The 19,092-nt window shown below is 40.0% G+C and overlaps 1 protein-coding gene across 1 annotated transcript; it reads left to right on the forward strand.

The window, feature by feature from the left end:
- Positions 1-4,510: 4,510 nt before the first annotated feature.
- Positions 4,511-18,819, forward strand: selenbp1 (selenium binding protein 1). The gene is made up of 12 exons (XM_036539056.1): positions 4,511-4,821; positions 10,283-10,336; positions 10,544-10,656; positions 11,179-11,364; positions 11,615-11,735; positions 12,244-12,426; positions 14,199-14,380; positions 15,771-15,849; positions 16,409-16,530; positions 16,969-17,061; positions 17,251-17,369; positions 18,297-18,819. Exons 1-12 carry the CDS (start codon positions 4,818-4,820, stop codon positions 18,457-18,459), a joined length of 1,419 nt encoding a protein of 472 aa, XP_036394949.1. The 5' UTR covers positions 4,511-4,817; the 3' UTR covers positions 18,460-18,819.
- Positions 18,820-19,092: the final 273 nt, after the last annotated feature.

A 19,092-nucleotide genomic window follows, 5' to 3' on the forward strand; every position in this document is an offset into this window, starting at 1 on the left:
CCTTTGCTAAACATTTGTAAACTGTTAGCACGACAACATTTTAGAAGGGAAGACAATGGGAGCAGCAAAATAGGAGGAAGAAGGCAAACAAAACAACAATGACCCCTCTGACCCCTCTATATATGCAGGCAGTCCAAGCAAGTGCCTGTTTTATGTGAATCTGTATTAATATTTGTAAACTTGTTAATGTTGGCCTGGCCTCAGTCTCTGCTTGGGTAAACCTGGGTTGTGCCGTTCCCATCATTTAAAGAGCCTGGGCATGGAAAATACATTTTCTAATGGGAATCCCCAGACTCTTCAAATCTGAAAGGAATAGCTCAGCTATATTCCAGGTGGAACTCTTAATCCACCTGACACCTATCCTCCAATGAGCACCCAGTCCATTGCGCAGCACTGTGTAACTTGTAATGCAAAGGGGATGTTCAAGAGGATCCATGCCATTCATGGGTGCTCCGGTGGTAAATACAGTATGAGGAGTCATATATACCAATGGCGATTCCCAAAAGTCTCTCATAAAGGGGCAGAGGAAGCATAAGAGACAGGAGGACCTTGCTTGTTTGATTCAATCACTAATGCCAGTGGAAGTGGCAGTGACTTATATCCAGATGATGATGACATGGGTATAGCTAGCACAGAGTAGATGAATCATCCACTCAACTCAGGTCCTGTCTAGACTCCATTCTTATGGTAGCAACAGCATCATCAATGTCAAGTATTGCTCCAAAGCACTGATCTTGATTCAGAAAAAGCAACAATAATTTTAATGTAAAGCTGGGAGGTGGGTTGGTGCTATTTATGGTGTTTAAGCTCTGTAGCTCACTTAATCTTTGGCGAAGTTTGGTGAACTTTGGTGAAATTGCCAACACAGAAAATGTCAGGCCAGAGCTGTTAAAAAGCAATGCCAATTTGAGTGCAAAAATGGTGGAGTCTGTAGAGTTCAACCAGAGTTCAGTAAACTAAACAGGATGCCAAAATGGATTGCTTAAGGAATGTATTTTATCACAAGCTCCCAGTTTTATTTGCCTTATTTCAACTGTCATCAGTAAATTGTGGTCTCTTTGTTATGAATAAAGCATTATGTGTATAAACAAAAAAGTGCTGTAATACACAAGTGATTTTTTTGCATGACACAGATAAGATGTGGCATGCTCATATGATAAAGGGTCAAAAAGATGAGGAGAGAGTACTCAGTTCTCCTGCTGCACAAAGACTGCACAGAAAACATGACTATTTCAGTGCACTTTTTTGGGAAAATATTCAAAAGAACACCCTCTGCTGTCAGGAGGGGAGCAAGTTGTGTAGATATAGTAAAATTCTGAATGTCTTGTACACTGTGTATTGCTATAATAAGATATATACAGGCACTATTCAATTGCATGCCTACCTTTCCCTGCTGTCCATGAAAGGCTTTGAGATAATACATGTTTCTAGTTATTCAGTCTGAATGGAGAGGTATGCATGCTCAAATTGCTGGGTGTGTGACACAGAAGCAAGTGCACAACAGACACGCAGATATGAAATAATTTACATTACAGTACATTACATTACATTCATCTAGCAGACACTCTTATCCAGGGTGACAAAATCCAGCACAAAAGAACAAAAATGTGTCCATTGAAGTTGAATGAGCAATAGTGTCAGATCAGGCTAACAACAGTCCCAGACCATGGAGTGTGAGCATAACTCTATTCAAGCTCTACCAAAAGTTAACTTGTGCAACCTATCTAGGCAGCCTAGAAATTAAGGGAAACCAAGTACACACACTACCGTATATCACGGTCAATAGATCACAGAATCCAACACATTGCAATACTACACATGAAACAATCAGGAAGTAATATAAGTATCAGATGTTGGGGGTGCGGGTTGAGGTGGAACCAGGATGCAGTCTTCTGTCTGCAGCAGAAGATGGCCCGGGATTCCGCTGTCCTGACCTCCATGGGCAGTTCATTCCACCGCTGGGAGATCAGTGCAGACAAGATTTGTGTCTGAGAGGAGCAACCCCGTCGGGATGGGACATTCAGTTGCGAAATGGTTGCAGAGTGTAGGGATCTGGCCGGTATACATGGTTTGAAGACTGATTGTAAATATGAGAGGCTGTCCCATTCACTGTCCTGTATGCCACCACGAAGGTTTTGAACTTACCATGAGTAATAACAGGAAGAAAATGAAGTGAGGTAAGGAAGGGTGTAACGACTATGTTTAGGGAGATTGTAGACTGAAGTTGAAGTTGACGAGCAGAGAGGGGATTATAGTAGTCCAGATGTGGAGGACCAGGCCCTGAACTAGGAGCTATGTAGAATACATTGGCGTCTGGTGGTTCTGTCACATCACAGCACAAAATCATTATCCAGAACTTTCTCTGCCGTTGTCCCCCAACTTCCACACTTTATCCATTCTTCCCAGTCCCTCGCTATTTTTAAGAAACATCTGAAGACACAGCTCATCTGTGTTCATTTGAATACAGGAAAAACTATCACATAAAGCAATTTCTCATGTCCTAAACTTTGTTTTCCTTAAACAAGTCAAATTTAATGGTTTAATGCACACTTGTTTTTGCTTGTGTTGGACTCTGCCTTACTTGTAAGTCGCTTTGGTTAAAAGCATCTGCCAAATAAATAAATGTAAAATGTAAATGTAAATACATAGTGAGGTAGGGAGGGATCCTTTGGATGTTGTAAAAAAAAAAAAAAAAATCTGCACCCCCAACTCACTGCTGCAACCTGGCAGGAAAAGGACAATTAGCTATCAAGCATTATGCCAAGGCTTTTGACAGCGCTATTGGTGAAAAGGTGTGTACAGTTTAGGCTGAGGGAGAGGTCTTGAGAGGGCCTGAATGGAATGTAAAGCATCTTAGTCTTAGCCAGGTTAAGCTTTAGGCGGTGGTCTACCATCTACTGTTCTTCAGACAACCTGAGACATGCGCAGAGACGTGTGTGTCAGTTGGTGGGAAAAACAGGAAGAGTCAACTCATCAGCATAGAACTGGTATGAAAAGCCATGGGAGGAGATAACAGAGTCAAGAGATTGCATGTAAAGAGAGAAGAGGAGGGGGCTGACCCAGCTGAGTGCAGAGCATTGAGGAACACCCTTAAGCAGATATTTAAAGGAAAGCATTTTCTCCACAATGGGACTCACCTAATTCATTTTCTTTTTCATGTTAAATCTTACATTTTGTGCAGGGCAACCCATGAGAACAAACTGCCAGTAACTATAATTCTTTTGATATTTTTGTTAGTTTTATCTGGCATTTGACCACAGTTTTCTTGTCTCACTGCTCTTGGCTACCCTGCTGTTTGTCAGGATGTCTGCAAGTTCCTTGGCTGACATTAGTAAAATTGTGCCTCTCTTTTGGTGCCCACCTCACTGTAATGCTCTGTGTGACTAGTAGTGTATTGTATTGTATAGTAGTGTAAAATTTGCCATATAGCTGCTGTTTGTCAAATTTTTTTGTAGGGGGGAGGCACAGCTAATTTGTTATGCTAGCAAAAAATCTACTTGTGTATCCATGCCTTATCTTTAAAACAATCTTGAATTTTATTTAGAAAAGAGGCCTCAGATTTAAGTAAAATGTTTTTAGAAATTTTCCATCCTTGGTCAAAATCTAGGCTATGATATTATTTGAAATTTAACAGGACTCTCACAATACTCGCTCTTTTACAAAAGCAGTGTGTTTTCTAGTTTGAAGTTATTTATCTTGAAGACCAAAAACATACTCAATAATACCATGGTCCACATCTGCAGCATCTTTTCTCTTGAGTGAAGGTTTTGATGGAATTGGGATGAATGTTGCAATGATCTATACCATCTCAAAGTCATGACCCAGCACTAGAAAAAAATGTTACAGCTATCAAACAGGAACAGCTGTACTATTTCAACAGAGTCCTACCCGCCCCAAAGAAACAACATCAAACTTGGTCAGACTCCCATGTTTAATAAATCATTTCAAATGGTCCAAATGTGCAATGTCAGGGCTGCTGGCATGTATTCAGACATGTTTTCAGACACAGACCCTTTCTCCATGTAACTGCTTTAGCTACTGGGGATGGAGGTACAGTATGGCACAATTAAAAAAATATGAAACATGTTATTACAGGGCATAATACTAGGTGGGTGTTCCTAGCAGATTTCACCCGATTGGTTTGAATGTAGTGATGGTAATAAAATTATCAAAGTTCTCATTAGATCAGTCAGTGTGGTTTGCCACTCTAATGTTTTACACTGGAAAAAGCTATTGCACAGTACAAGAAGCTTAACCTACTTTACTCTCCAATGATTTAAACAGATGGAGCTTGATTTTTTTTTTTGTCCTCACATTTGGGCGTGTGAATGGCAAACATTGTCCTTGGCCTATCAAAACTGATAATCAAATTTGAGTTAAACTAAATGTTTTCCAAAAAGCATAATCAGGTTTCAAGTGCTGCGACTGGAATGGCAAACTAAGCTGTGGTTCTGGGTTAATGTTTATATCCCTAACAATTATTAACACGACCGTAAAATGCCCGTTCAAAATGCAGAGGCTTGTTTAATGCTTTCAAAGCTTTACCCAGCAATACAGTTTATACATTCATCAAGGAAGAAACCTTATGGTTTATTTAGATATGTGAAATTCTACGTGCTACAGGACGGGTTTCACGGCCAAAAAAAAAAAACCTCACCCCATTCGCAGCGCCCCCCACTCCCCGCACTTCGCCTGCCCCTCGCCTTTTCATATAACTAGCTGAATAACCGTATTGAAGATAGCTTTGGCAGCCACTGAGAAACACCGGAGGAACGTAACTTTACACGAATTGCTAAGGTCTACCATTTTTGCGCGAAATGGGTACGTATCCTATCTGTTCTGCAACTGTTAACTCTTTTGCACTTAAAAATATTTTAACACAGCGTTAATAGAAAACGAATTTTAATAAAACGGCATGGTGTTTTGTTGAGTCTTCTTTGCGGCCTGAACGCTTGGCACTGCGCATGATTTAACGAATAAAAATAAATTTGGTTGTATAAACTACTCAGCTTTAGACACAGGTTTCTTTGAAGGATACATAACATTGCATTAGTGTCGTGCGTCACCTTAAAAACCGATCGTAGTCATTTCTGGTGTATAACACACTTGTCCAATAAACAAGTAGTTAAATAAATAGATTGCAAATAGGTAGATTACAAATAGTTAGATGGGTAGACAAATAGGCAGATCACAAACTATGCGATTTTATCTAGTAGAAAATACTGCTGCGTGCTGTTGGTTGTTCTGTGCTTGCTCGCTTTGATTTTTGTGTTCGGTTTGTACTCAGCTATGCTTTGCACTTGAAACCGCTAGTTCTTGGGGTGTCTTTCAAACAGGTGGCCTAGTAATAAAATCCAAGTATATCATTATTCTTGTTCAAAGCCTATTGAAAATAATGGCATAAACTTTTTTTTTTTTTACTTTAACGTTTAGTAAAATCCGTGTCGGTTTCTTGGCTGTCACTTATATTACGAATGAGAAAGCCGTTAATTGTCACACCTTGCTCCACTCCAGACGACTTACCTGGCACCCCAGCTCTCCATTCAGCATTTCTAGTTTGTTACAATAGACTTCAAGCTTTAATGGTCAGTTATAACATTGTGGAAGGTGTGGAACCTTCCCCAACGGAGTGGGACGACGACGACTATGCGCAAAACCTCATTTGATTCCAGGAGACAAACTGATTTACGAAATTAACGATGAATTATGAAGGGTCTGATTTCATACGACCCTGTTGTGCGCACAATAAAGTGATAGCAATAAACTCTTTTGCTTTACATATCGAATTTGAAATACACAACTTGTATTAGGTACAGACTGTACATTTGCACTCTATTACCAAAGTAGTCTAATATTGAGAGCAGTGAAGAGAGGTTTAAATGTAAAAGTTGTGAATTGACCTTGAGTTAGAGTTTAATGGTGATGACGTGTGAGCCAGTGGGTCAGTTGATGTAAGGGTTAACTGAGCAGCCGTTGCTTGGCAGTGTAAGGCCAATGCTGGAGTGTTGTCCACTTACATGATAAAAAGAATCTTGTAAAGGAGCCAGAGTACATACCAGGCCAAAGAGTGAGAGGAAAGGGAATGTGTGTGTGTGTGTGTGTGTGAGTGAGAGAGAGGGGGGGTGGTAGTAATGTAAAACAAATTAAAGAGGCCACAGAATGTTTTATTCCCATGTTAATTTTAACTGTGTTTCTTCACCAGAACAACTACTGGTAAGGAACAGGGCTCATAACCCAAATGTTTCTGGGTGGATTCTTTGATAGGCTGCTGTTTTGCCATTGGGCAAAAAATTGCCTTGGTTAGTATCCAGCTGTATAAATGAATAACATGTAAAACAGGTTGCTCTGGATAAGATCATCTGTCAAGCAAATATAATGAAATGTAATGTACTGTAATCTTTGAAGGTATAAAAGAAATATCCAATGGATATTTTAACTTAGATTTGAATCGATTGAGTGTTTACCATTAATTCTTGAAGAAAAGAAGCATGTTTGTGAGTCGTGTCCTGCTGAGAATTAAATGGGGAGCCTTTATAGTATTTAAGGGTAATGCTCAGAATAATGTGTAACTAAAAAATAACAGGGCATGATGAATAGAGTAACTATTCTTCTACCTTAAGCTCTCAAGACAAGCAACTGTCTAACATTATTAGGGGTGGGCAAATCTGAACTTTTTTCAAGACGTGGTTTTTTATGGCCATTTTGGCTGCTGAACACAAATCAATCAAGATTTTTGCCCTAAAATGATTTTTTTTAACTGGTTCAGTGGACTTTTTCAAAATGGCGGCCAAAAATTCATGTTTTTTTAAGGAAATATGCAATATATCTTTTTATAGATTTTCAAGGTTGCTGAATTAAAAAATGAAGGAATCAAAGCAATTGGAGCATTCATATTGCCATCAAGATAAAAACAATGAAATTTTAATGTTTTTTTTTTTTTCATTATTTCAGCATAACCATGTCCACACAGAAGACTTGTTTTGACAAAGGCATCAGAAGTCCCACACCCATTGCTTGTAATGTGTCATTTTGCCTGTATTCAAATATGAACAAATCAGAAAGATGAGGGGTGTTGGTAAATGGTCACGTAAAAATATTGAACAATTAAATTTTAAAAATCAAAATTTCTGCAAAACTATTAACTAGCAAGTAAAGAAGCTAGAGGCTGACTTTCTTGCTACAGTACGTTCTACAAAGAAATTGGCACTACACAAGAAGGAAGATCTGAAGAAGAAGAAAGCTAACAAAACATTGACTGTTCTGGAGAGTTGTAAAAGCCATGGTGGTCCCATGACACCAAACAATTTGGATAATTTGTCTAAACTGAGTGAGAAGCAGCTTTTAGCTGAAATTTCCTATCTAAGACTAACGATTGCCCCAGACATTCGACAGATGAGACGTGTCAAAACAGCAGAGGGAAAGTTCAAGATGTTGAAATTCAGTATGGAGGAACTTCTGTAAGAAATGCTTTGAAGCCAGAGGACAATATCGCAAATGATATTATGATTATGATACTATTGATGAATGCACTGACAATGTGATAATTTTGTTGCAAATCCTGCTTTTCTGTAGCATATTCAAATGAAATTACCCACTTTTTAAACATTTCAGGCAATAGACATGCTTGAATTGTTCTAATTCCTTTAAAAAGATGTATTACAAGGAACAGTGGTAAATTTGTAAAGAAATTTCCTGAAAAAAGTCAATTTTTTGCCACCATTTTTAAAAAGTCCACTGAACCATTTCAAGAATATATTTTAGATCCAAGAACTTGGTGGATTCGTGTTCAGCAGCTAAAATGGCCATGGAATCCACTAGTCTTATAAGAGATTTTGGAAAGAAGTTCAGATTTGCCCACCCCTAACATTATGTAGATAGCAACTTTTAATTAGTTACGTACCTACTGTAGCTAGATTGTCAGCCAAATGTCAGGTGTTTTTTCTTTTCTATTTTTCTTTTTTACAGTTTTCGCATGGCCCACAGGTTGCAGTTAACTAACAATTAGATTATGTTACATTAAATTAATTTAGCAAACGCTCTTATCCAGATAGACTTCCAACACAATAGAACATAAGTGTTTCCATTCAAGTCCAGGCCAGGCTAACAACGCCCACACCAGTGAGTGTGAGCATAACAGTATTCAAGCCCTATGCAGGGCTGTGTAGCCTTGCTAATACTTATGATACAATAAAGGCTCTGTGCCTTTTCACTTTGTTATTACTGTCTCGCTCATGCCATTTACTAAAAACCAGAGTCATGGTCATGGTACAAAATGATCAGAGATGAAGTTGAAGTTGAAGTTAAATTAAACCGCACGACAGGACAATAATATATGGGAAGTGGCAGGGTTAAAGTCCAAAAGTGATTTCATTCCTTTCATGTCTTAATTGACTATGGCTGTCTGCAATAAAATATTATAGTGGGGACTGTAATGAAGTTGTTATGTTTTTATGACTAAATCCATAAGTTAAATGCTCAAAATAAAATTTCATAACCTAAAACACCTTTATAGACTACCTTTAAACACTACACTCCAGAGACTCCACTGCACACATTATGATTTTTTTTTTGCATCCACCTCTGTCAGGATTGTTTTCATCTCTGATTCAGAGAAAATATCTTCCTTTTTTCATTTTCATTAGCATGGGCTATACCTGCAACTCAAAAGTCAGAATGTTCTTATATGGGAATGTTGGGGTGTTTACTCATACTAATTACAGATAACATGCACAAGCATCTAATTAAAGAACAGTTGGGATTCAACCGATTTGATTTAGTTGTCAGAAGAGTTGTCAGAAGGTTTTGGCTTGCCCTTAAAAAAATCACATTTGAAGAATCTCCGCTGGCTGTCCTTTTGCTGCTCTGGATATGTTTCTCAATATGTTAAATTCATTTCCCAAAGCCAAGGTTGTGCAAGATTATCCTCCTCCATTTGAAGGAAGTCTATGTCACATTCCATGTCTGTAGCCTTCCATGCTGCCAGAAGACCTCAGCAGTCTCAGTCTGTTTTTTGCTGAAAGTGGATGATAGTCATTAATACTATGCTCTCACAAAAAGCAAATAAAACAGTCACTCCTTGAAATCTGAGGCTTCTTGATTTGCTGGTTTGGTTTGTTTGCTGGCTTGGTTCCCTGCTGAGGCACTGCTGTAGTACCCTTGGGCAAGGTACTTAACCCACAACTGCCTCAGTAAATGTCCAAGCTGTATGAATGGATAACATTGTAAGTAGCTCTAGATAAGAGTGTCGACTAAAAGACGATAATGTAATGTAACTCTTGTACCCTTTTATTAAAACATAGATATGGTTCTTAGTCAAACCTCTTCAATCAAATCTCAGCAAGCATAAGTTGAGAGAGAGAGATTGGTGGGAAATGTTGAAGTACCATAAATTGGAATGTTTAAGTGCTGGCAATTAATATAGGTTGCAAATAATACAGGTTGTCCAATCAGAACAAGAGAGGATCACGTAAGTTTAAAAAAAGCACTGTCCATCACACAAAATACACTTGCAACCACACATGTGACTGATTGAACTTTAACCTGCGTTTTACTGTGGTTCTGCAAGAAAGGAGAACATAGCACTGCTGTTATATATATATATATATAAATATATATATAATATATATATATATATATATATATATATATATATATATATATATATATATATAAATTAACAATGGATCAAATAACTTACACAGCCAGCAATAATACATCTTGAGGCTCTTAAAATGTATGCACAAATAAACAGTCAGAAAGGAGTTATGGAGGTCCAGCTACAGGATTGGACATGTCTAACAAATTGGGGTATAGCTACAGGCACTTGTTCTTCTTCCACAGGGTGCACACGAGTGGATGTGCTACAATTAGCTCTGTACAGTACCAGTGGATCAAAGTGTTGATAGGCTGAGGATTAAGGGGTGTTGCATGATGGGCATGCCTTTGGCCAATGTAATTGCTGGAGTGTTGATAGAGATAATAAGAATGCTATAGCGATATTCATCTGCCTCACAGAAAGTGTCACAAGGGGGTGCCAGAGCTGTTGCCCTAATGGCCCTTCTTAACAAAAAGAATGGAAAAAGTGGCAATTAAGTTGGTGTAACTATCTGTAGGAAAACCTCCAAGCCTAATTCTGATGATGTCCCTACTTAGGATAGGTTTGAGGCCTAATGGATGCCAAAAGCCCATGCTTCTCATCAGTGTCAGGACTGTCCTGGTATTATGTCTCTCCCAGCTGTAGATTGCTTTGCAAAAACTCTTCATGTGTGTCTTCCTCCAACAGCGAAGTGCGGAGGCTGTGGACCTGGGTACAAAAGTCCCCTCGATGCCATGAAGGGTGAGTGGAACATCCACTAGGACACCTGTTGTGTCCTTTGGATAAGCTTTGCAACAGTGGCGTCCAAATATGCCCAAAAGTACGAGGGTAGAGAAGACAGCAGCGCTGTTTGAATGTTCGCCACTGCGATGCCTTTAGAGTAACTGTTGTGTTGGACAGAGCACTGTGGAGATGCTTATGCTGTTTTATTCTGTACCGGGTTCAAAGGGCCTCATGAGGAGATTGTGTATGTGCCCTGCATTTACCGCAACACCGACATCCAGAAACCTGATTACCTTGCTACCGTAGATGTGGACCCTAAGTCAACCAACTATTGCAAGGTAACCTCTATACCGACCTTGACTATTCCATGTATTTTCCTTCAATTCAGTGGATATGCAGTATGTGGCATTTATAGAGGCATACATGTGCAGGAAAGCAAAGGATATTCTCAGATCTTGAAGGGCTCAGTGTGCTCAGATTGTATTTTTTTTCTTTAACAGAAAGAAAAATAAAAATAAGGAAAACAAACAATCCAAAAATTAACAAAAAAGTGCCCTTTATAAAACAGTTAACGTTAACATGCAGCGCCCCTTGGTGGTGAACTGTAGTGAACACATCAAAGGAATAACATGACATCCTCCTCCATATCAGTAGTCACATTTTATTTGTCAATAAAAGGGAGGGCTTGCTCACTCTATATTTTAGTATTCTTGCACTGATCTGCGCATATCAGCAGAGAAAACAAGTAGCCTGAAGAATGTACAGTGTATCTGTGTGAGGCACCGTTGAGCCATACTACACAGAAGCCATTACTATTGTGCATGAATCTGAGGTTGCTGAGTTGGGGTGTGCCTGGTCAGGTGATCCACCGGTTGCCCATGCCCAACCTGAAGGATGAGCTGCACCACTCTGGATGGAATGCCTGTAGCAGCTGCTTCAATGATGCCTCCAAGAAGCGTAACCGCCTGATCTTGCCCTCCCTCATTTCCTCTCGGATCTACGTGGTAGATGTGGGCACAGACCCCCGTGCCCCTCGCCTGCACAAGGTAGTTTTTCCTCTGCATCCAATGTTTTTTTTCAGTTATTTAGACAGTTTTGCTAGTTTGATGTTGGCAGATGTTAATGACGAGCATCCGCAAACAAAATTCAGAACAAAGCACAACCTTACTGGATAAACCCTTGTATTCCCTGAGTACTGGATAGACCCCTACATTCCTTGAGTAGCTCTCCACATATCTCACCTGTCTTATTATTTACCAGTACTGCTCCAGCACATTGTTCTGGTTCTTGTTTCAGATTGTGGAGCCGACTGAGCTCTTCTGGAAGTGTGGCCTGGCTAACCCGCACACTACCCACTGCCTGGGAAGTGGTCAGATCATGATCAGCACAATGGGAGATCCCTCTGGCAATGGCAAGGGTGAGAGCAGAGCCAACACCTGGGGCATCTTATTCATGGATAATAAAATGATAATTTCAAGAATGTGAGGAATAATTATAGCAGAGGTGTCGCAAGCCTGCCTTGAGGATTAGTTTTTAAATTAGACACATCTCTATTTTTTTTTCTTTTTACAAATAATATGATGAAGTTCTGGATTGGACTGAATTTAAAGCTATCATCAGCTGTGGTATTTCTGAGAGATTGTTAATGAATAATTTATTCTTCTTCAGAGAGGGGCATAAATAAACAGAGACAGGTAGATCATTTTCTTATATTTTGTATATCCTCTTTCTTGGTCACCAGTTCATAATGGAGCCTAATGTATTAGAATACACAAAACACTCTTTCATGCTTTATTGATTTTATATTACTACACATGTCTGCATTATTGTTAGCATTTTTGCATTAGTTTTATATTTACATTTTTATGGATATTTGCATCTGTACATATGTGTATCCATTTTATATTTCATTGTTTATGCCCAAGGTGGCTTCATCTTGTTGGATGGAGAAACATTTGAGGTTATTGGGAACTGGGAGCTGCCAGGTGAAGCTGCCCCTTTCGGCTATGACTTCTGGTACCAGCCACGACACAATGTGATGATGAGTACAGAATGGGGTGCTCCAAAGGCATTGGCAAATGGCTTCAACCCTGAAGATGTCAAAGCAGGTGTGTCTGAGGGTGAATACTCGGCAGGATGGTACATTATTTGTTCTTTTTATTCCTCTATCATGAAATGAAAACCGAGAGCTCTTTCAACATCCAGAAGACTACCGAACAATGAATTTGTGAATTTGAATTTAACTGTCCCTCTTGGAATGGCTTTTTACTGCACATGCACACATTTATATTTAAAGTAGACCTTGAATTCAATGACAATGTATTGTGGAATTTTATATTTTACATTGTATTATGTTTGTACACATGATGTTTGGTCACAAGAAATAAGTCTTATTGATTTGATGAGTAAGAGTATCTCATCCTTACAGGAGAATTAATGGTGAAGAAGTCAAAATATTGTATCAGATTCGCCTACAAATGGATGATATACACTGATGAGCCAAAACATTACGACCACTCACAGGTGAACCAAATAACGTTGATCATCTCCAAACAAGGCAACATGTCAAGGTCTGAGTAGATTAGATGGTAAGCGAACAATTAGTTCTCGTAGTCAACATGTTGGATGCAGGAGAAATGGGCAGCAGTAAAGACCTGAATGACTTTGACAAGGGCTAAATTGTTATGCCCAGACGACTGGGTCAGAGCATCTCTGAAATGGCAAGGCTTGTGGGGTGCTCCCGGTCAGCAGTGGTGAGTACCTACCGACAGTGGTCTGAGGAGGGACAAACCACAAACCGGCGACAGGGTGTTGGGCGCCCAAGGCTCATCGATCCTCGAGGGCAACGAAGGCTATCCCATCTGGTCCAAACTGACAGAAGGTCTACTGTGGCACGAGTCACAGAAAATTTTAATGATGGTTACGGGAGGAATGTGTCACAACACAGTGCATCGCACCTTGCTGCGTATGGGGCTGTGTAGCCGTGGACCGGTCAGAGTACCCATGATGACCCCTGTCCATCGTTGAAAGCGCCTACAATGGGCACGTGAGCGTCAGAACTGGACCCTTGAAGCAGTGGAAGAAGGTTGCCTGGTCCGATGAGTCCCATGTTCTTTTAGATCATGTGGATGGCCGTGTATATGTGCGCCATTTACCTGGGGAACCGATGGCACCAGGATGCACTGTGGGAAGAAAACAAGCTGGTGGAGAGAGTGTGATGCTCTGGGCAATGTTCTGCTGGGAAACGTTGGGTCCGGCCATTCATGTGGATGTCAATTTGACACGTGCCACCTACCTAAACGTTGCAGACCAGGTACACCCCTTTATGGCAGTGTTATTCCCTGATGGCAGTGGCCTCTTTTAGCAGGTAATGCGCCCAGCCACGCTGCACACATTGTTCGGGAATGGTTTGAGGAACATGATGAGGTGTTCAAGGTGTTGCCCTGGCCTCCAAATTCTCCAAATCTCAATCCGATTGTGCTCAATCCGGATGTGCTGGACCGACAAGTCCGATCCACGGCGGCTTCACCTCGCAATTTACAGGACTTGAGGGATCTGCTGCTAATGCTTTGGTGCCAGATACCACAGGACACCTTCAGGGGTGTCCATGCCTCGGTGGGTCAACGCTGTTTTGGCAGCACACTGAGGACCATCAGCATATTTGACAGGTGGTCACGTTTTAGCTCATCAGTGTATTTCACGTGCAGTGTTTGAAAATTTGTTGTAATCTCAAAATGTATATGTGGCCTTGGACATTGTCACTTAATCCAATAATTCACTGTCTCTTGCTTATGTTTGTAGGTGTATGGGTATCTTTGAATGGAGCCTTTTAGTGCTCATGTGGAAGTATAAGATTCCATGTGTAACATTTTGTTTCCAGGTCACTATGGGCGATGCATCCATGTTTGGGACTGGACCACTCACAAACATCTACAGTCCCTGGATCTCGGAGAAGAAGGCGCCATTCCCTTGGAGATCCGATTCCTGCATGACCCCGCAGCCTCAGAGGGCTTTGTGGGTTGTGCACTTAATGCCACAGTCTTCCGCTTCTACAAGACTCAGGTTAGATGGATCCATTCATTAGATTTGTGTGTCATCTGGACATCTCACAGCTTCTTTTTTCCAAATGCTGGGGCTATAAACATGATGGTTGTTCAAGATGGTCTGATTGGCAGACCCTGACCAACCTGGGTCTGCCAGTAATCTTTCATAAATACCCTTACCACAGACTGACACTACATGTTGCATCAGGCACTACAGACTATATCTGGGACACACTGCATTGACTTCAGGTGATGGTTGGCCACCAATGGTTTTTTCAGAGATTAAAATTTTTACTTTATTGCACAAGATGATTCATACAGTGTACTGAAGCGTTAATACCTCCAATGAACAACCAACCCTCCAAACCCACCCACCAACCCCTAGGGTCAATCACATAAAAGTTACATTAATTAAATTACAATCCAGTCAAGTCAGACACTTTAGCAAACTCCTTCCATGAGTTAAGCACTGAAATGAAGCAATGATTAATTCTGGCAGTGAATCATCAACAACATAATGTCTAAAAAATAACATCCACTGTTGCCAGGATAAGGGGGAAGTCAACATTGGACCAAGAGCTTCTTGCTGCTGTAAGTCTAGCAAGAAGGATCTGTCTTTGACTAACTGGTAGTTGAGTTACTGAATAATCATGAAAGAGAAATGAAGAACACTCTGCTGGTAAATTTTGTTGTTCCAATTAACATCCCAAGAGATATATTTGTTGAATTCTCTAAGGTCATAGTTCCAAGGCATTATTACACCTGAATATTGGTTGTATTGCCCAGGTAGGTTGTTACAATGACTGAAATAAAACCATTTGATATAGGCATATCAGAAAACCATTTTCTAACAGGATGTATAGGAAGTGTTAAATCCAAGGGCATCCATTATGCATACATCACAGAGCATAATCTACAAGAAAAATACAAGACCAAGGAATAATAAATTAAAAATTCCGCACAAATCCTGGAAGGTAAGCAGACCATTTGAACAGGTCTCCAAAAATGTGACAATGGTTTTTGACTGGCGATTGGGTGTCTGTATTTCCACCTTAATTTTAGCAGTCCTTAATCTTTGATTCCACAGGCTCCCTTGCTCTCTTAACAAATTTAAAAGCCTCACTGGTGGGCTACGTTTGCAAAATCAACAAAAAAATGCAGTTAGTGTATCAGGTGGTAAAGTTCTCATAAACCTCTCATCAGTCTCTGAGATTTTTGCACAACCCACAAATTTAGTTTTCCTTAAGCATTTCAGCAACATTTCTCAATTTCCACTTCTCCATTTTGTTTTCGTTCTACGTCATATTACATCTTCACAAAAACATGAAGCAATAGGATGGTTGAATTGCTCTTCCCTCCATAGCATCTCCTGAACAATGTGTTCCTTCACTGTGTGTCTTTCTCCTCAGAAGGGGGACTGGGCTGCGGAGAAGGTCATCAGTGTTCCCAGTAAGAAGGTGGAAGGATGGGTCCTGCCACAGATGCCAAGTAAGTGTGGGAAAAAATAGCTTGGGATAAGTGCAGAGTGGACACTGGTGTAAAATAGATAGCTTGCAAACAGAACCAAATATAGGTTAGTAAATGTAATGAGGGACAGTAGTTCAAGATGTATTTACACAGATTCGAAAGAGACGACACTTACTTTTCACATTCTGTGGCATAGGCAAACTGCAGCTCTTGGTGGAGGGAAGTGGTGAACACTACTTCAAAAGGAGGTCTACAACTTGAATGACTAGCTCTCTGCTGCTCCCCTTTTCTTACAATGCCAACTCTTTCTCAGATGATGTAACACTGAGTGTGCTTGTATTGTACTGTGGTTGTGTTGGTACTGCACTGTGTTTGAAATGTATCAAAGATAAAAATTCACACATTGACATTATATTCAGGATCTACAGACTGCTGCAAAACACCCCAAAAAAGAAGAAAAGTGTAGGAAATGCGATGCAAATTGTTCATGTGGGACTGTCTCTTGATTTCTTTAATTATGCCTGATGTTTATCGAGACACACAGACAGAATCAGAGTGCAACTCCCTGTCTGTCTTGTAGGTCTGATTACAGATATACTGATTTCCCTGGATGACCGCTTCCTGTACTTCAGTAACTGGCTGCACGGTGACATTCGGCAGTATGACATCACAGATACCAGGAACCCACGCCTAGTGGGCCAGGTGAGCGTAGAGAGGAAGAGGACCAATACAAACTCCATCATCCAGTTTTCTCAGTTGCTTCCCTGTTTAATCAGATTTGTTTTTGTGGGCGGCAGTCTTTTGTGCAGATCACTGTGCTAAAATAACAACATGAAAATTACGTCATCTTAGTAAATACATTATCTAACCACAGGCAAGTCAGGTTTCATTGATCACAACTGTCTTATTGCCTTGTCAGAAGTATCTGTAACTTTATGTTTGTGGTTTAATAAATTATCTGTAAATCCGACACATTCTGTCACACTTGTTTCACACATAAATTATATGAAGGTGAGTGTTAAGGTTAAAATAACTAGTAGGTATTAAACAGTTGTCTCTATGACACAATTGTGGCTCTGTAGAATTTGGATCAACAGATATCTGTTGTGTAATGGCAGCACATTTGTCTGTGTATCTAAGGTGTTTCTGGGAGGTAGCATTCAGAATGATGGTCCAGTCAAAGTCCTGGAAGATAAGGAGCTAGACCAGCAGCCACCACCTTGTGTGATAAAGGTAAAGAAACAACAGCGGGTGCCATTCAACCTCCTGAAATGTATAAACTGTACTTGGATGGAGTACTGAGGTCAAGAATAGCTCAGTTTTGCCCAGTGGAGTTGGGAGGGTTAGTAATTAGGGCTAACCACATGTTTTCACCGAGTGAGCCAAATTAGATAAAAATGTAAAATGTTTGTGTCACATCAGGGAAAGCGGATTCAGGGAAGCCCACAGATGCTGCAGCTGAGCCTGGATGGCAAGAGGTTGTATGTCACCACTTCTCTGTACAGTGGCTGGGACAAGCAGTTCTACCCCAATCTCATTAAGTAAGTCCCCCTTTTGTCTCTTGTAAAGGATTTCTTTGAATCAATTAATATTATTTCCTTTCATACATGTGCACATAAATAATTTATTGAATACACCTTTAACACATGTAGAATGTGTGCATTAGATCAGAATGTTTTTCAGGGCTAAGTTAACTCTGAAATTAGGGGTTAACTTGACCAATCTGCAGTAGGCTATTGGATTCATATTAAGCCAAAAAGCATTTTGTGAGAGATGTAGAATGTTGAGGGAGAGCACACCTGGTGTAACTGTAACATGTCTGTTGACTTCATGAAGGTTGAACAGCAACTTGTCACAATAAGTGCATCCATTATGGTCATACTAATATAACATATATTTTTGTACACAAAACCCATATTTACATAATGTATTTACAACTGACAGATGTGACTTGATGTATTTGATGCATATCTTCTATACTTCTGACCAGGCCCTGTTAAATGAATGTAGGAATTTTGGTGCTTAGATGAATGTCTAAGCTAAAGCTTATACATATTTAGGAAAAATTACTGACAGACACTTACCTATGTTTCATGCACAATAACAACACAATCAGGATTATGCTTATGTAAATGATCTGAACACACCTGCAGCAGTCTCCACATATACATTGTCATTGAAGCAGTTCAATAAATTTAACTAACTTGGTAACTTTTAATTTGCATAAATATTAATAACCTGGGTTTTTTAAGTATATCTGCTAAAAGGTCCAAGCCTGGAAACAATAAGAGCAAGACATATCTAGAAAGCTGATCAGTCCTGAATTTTGTGATACCAATGAGTGTTTGACTCTTGACAAATTCAAAATGATCTTCTAATTGATGGAAGTGATACTTGTTTCATGGTGCTTGGACTTTGAAACTTGTTGGTGGACGCTGTGTTCTCATACCTGCATTCCTCTTTCTCAGGGAGGGCTCTGTGATGATGCAGATCGACGTGGACACAGCAAAGGGGGGCCTGAAGCTCAACACAGATTTCCTGGTTGATTTTGGGAAGGAACCCGATGGACCTGCTCTTGCCCACGAGCTACGATACCCTGGTGGAGACTGCACCTCAGACATTTGGCTGTGAACAGAAGGGTGACACACTCCACCCCTTATGTATTCGATGAAAGTATCTCGCCAAGGGACCAAGCATTGCCGGTTTTGTCAAAATAATATTGCATCATTCCCTCCAAGGCTTCGAACCCAAATTTTTTTCAAAATGTTCTGGTAGGAGCGGAAACAGTATTTCTGTCCCTCATAAAATAATGTTCGTTTTTGGTTTCCGTTTTCATTTTCGTTCCTCAAACCCTCTCGAAGCCCTGGTACCCTCTAAGCTTGAAATCATTGCATACATGCATCAATCATTTGCCATGTGCTTTGGAAGTCTTTCCTGGAAGACAGTAAAAATTATTTCACTGCAGTAACATAAGAGAGTGTAAATTATGTAAATGTAAAACATTTGTACTTAATATTGCAATGACAACTATTTTCTAACTGAAGCAGTGCTGTCACATTCTATTGCACATTATGTGGATAAATAAAAAAAATGTTTAACAGACTTAAGTTACTGTTTGAGGTCTCACTGTAGCAGTGTTCATGTAAATGCATATAAACTGTATAAATATAGTTCTAAGTGCTGTCGTAATTACTGCGTTGAAAATAAATTGATTTGCACAATCCGCCCCCCTTCACCCACCCTTCCATATAGCTACATACATGT

Source organism: Megalops cyprinoides, chromosome 10 (genome assembly GCF_013368585.1).
Source record: "Megalops cyprinoides isolate fMegCyp1 chromosome 10, fMegCyp1.pri, whole genome shotgun sequence".
NCBI classification, from domain to species: Eukaryota; Metazoa; Chordata; class Actinopteri; order Elopiformes; family Megalopidae; genus Megalops; species Megalops cyprinoides.

Coding starts and splice junctions, on each gene's coding strand:
- selenbp1 (XM_036539056.1), top strand. Junction 10,337..10,543: donor TCCCCTCGATGCCATGAAGG/GTGAGTGGAACA, acceptor CCGGGTTCAAAG/GGCCTCATGAGGAGATTGTG. Junction 11,365..11,614: donor GTGCCCCTCGCCTGCACAAG/GTAGTTTTTCCT, acceptor TTCTTGTTTCAG/ATTGTGGAGCCGACTGAGCT.